Genomic DNA, 1,442 nt, shown 5'->3' with positions numbered 1-1,442 from the left:
GCAGCAGCAGCAGCAGCAGGTATGCTACCGCCGGGCTGTTTAAAGGCAAAGGCTGGCGGAAGGATGTAGCTAAGAGCTGAAGACTCTCTCTTGCTCATATCTCCTGTCCTAAAACTCTTCCCCAGATCTGCTGCTGCTGCTGCTGCGCCTAACTGCTGCTGCTGCTGCTGCTGCTGCTGCCTGCGGGCGCCAGCAGCAGCAGCAGCAGTTCGAGGCCCTTTGCCGCTGTCTGAAGCGTTACTGTTGTCTTCAGAGGCAAAATCAGCATCACTGCTGCTGCTGCCGGGAGCAGCAGCAGCAGCAGCACGGCCGGGGGTGTCCTGCTGCTGCTGCTGCTGCTGCTCTGCTGCAGCAGCAGCTCTGCGTCTGTGCATGCCTTTTTCTTTTAAAAAAGAAGAAGAACCCATAAGTCTCCTTCGCAGCTGCTTCAGCTCTTCTTCTATTTTCCATTTGACTCTATCATCGTGCTGCTGCCGCTGCTCCTGGAGCTGGAGCTGCTGCTGCTGCAGCAGCTGCAGCTGCTGCTGCTGCTGCTGTACCTGGTGCAGCTGAGCAGACAGCGACTGCTGCTCCCGCAGCACTTCTTGCTGCTGCAGCTGCTGCTCCTGCTGTCGCAGCTTCAGGCTGTCTATACACTCCATGCTGGCTCTGTCTGCTGCGTTCCGCTGCTGCTGCAGCTGCTGTAGCTGCTGCTGCAGCTGCTGCAGCTGCTGCTGCTGCAGCTGCTCCAAATGCTGCTGCCACACCTGCTGCTGGTTCGCGTGCTCCTTATACTCGGTCCAGTGCTCTTGCTGCTGCTGCTGCTGCTGCAGCTGCTGCTGTTGCTGCTGCTGCTGCTGTGCCAACAAGGCAGCAACATCAGCAGCCTGTTGCTGCTGCAGTGCAGCAGTCTCTCTTGCGAGCTGCTTCTCTTGCTGCAGCAGCTCCTGCTGCTGCCTCCCCAACTCCAGCACATCTACTAGCTCCTGCTGCAGCTGCTGCAGCGTTGCTGTTTGCTGCTCTGTCTTTTTAGCTAGCTGCTGCTGCTGCTCAGCTAGCTGCTGGTAGCTGCATCCCAAGGAACTCAACTTTTGCTGCTGCTGCTGCTGCTGCTCTTTCTGCTGCTGCTGCTCGCTTTTCAGCTCGGAATGCTGCTTTTGCTGCTGCTGCTGAAACTGCTGCTGCTGCTGCTGCAATTGCTGCTGCTGCTGCTGCAGCTGCTGCTGCAGTTGCTGCTGCAATTGCTGCACCTGTCGCAGCTGCTGCTGCAGCTGCTGCTGCTCGGACCGCAGATCATCAGTAGCCTTTGATGTCTGTTTAGTCTGAAGCAGCAGCAGCAACAGCAAAAATAGCGAAAGTAAGAGCAGCAGGAGCAGCAGCAACAGCAGCAGCAGCACCAACCGCAACAGCAACAGCAGCAGCAGCAAAAGCAGCAGCAACAGCAGCACCACCAGCAGCAGCAG

The 1,442-nt window shown here is 57.8% G+C and overlaps 1 protein-coding gene across 1 annotated transcript in view; it reads right to left on the bottom strand.

The window, feature by feature from the left end:
* Window positions 1-148: 148 nt before the first annotated feature.
* Window positions 149-1,442, bottom strand: part of ETH_00014605 (uncharacterized protein) — a gene marked incomplete at both ends in the record, with an annotated part of 2,627 nt that continues 1,333 nt past the window's right edge. The window contains one exon of the mRNA XM_013379740.1: window positions 149-1,301. Within this exon, the coding sequence (XP_013235194.1) occupies window positions 149-1,301 (1,153 nt within the window). The remainder of the gene's footprint in view (window positions 1,302-1,442) is intronic.

This window comes from Eimeria tenella, genomic scaffold (genome assembly GCF_000499545.2).
Source record: "Eimeria tenella Houghton genomic scaffold, Eth_scaff388, whole genome shotgun sequence".
Classification (NCBI taxonomy): Eukaryota; Apicomplexa; class Conoidasida; order Eucoccidiorida; family Eimeriidae; genus Eimeria; species Eimeria tenella.
The sequence above is the reverse complement of the archived record's forward strand: the minus strand, read 5'-3'. Positions and strand labels throughout refer to the sequence as shown.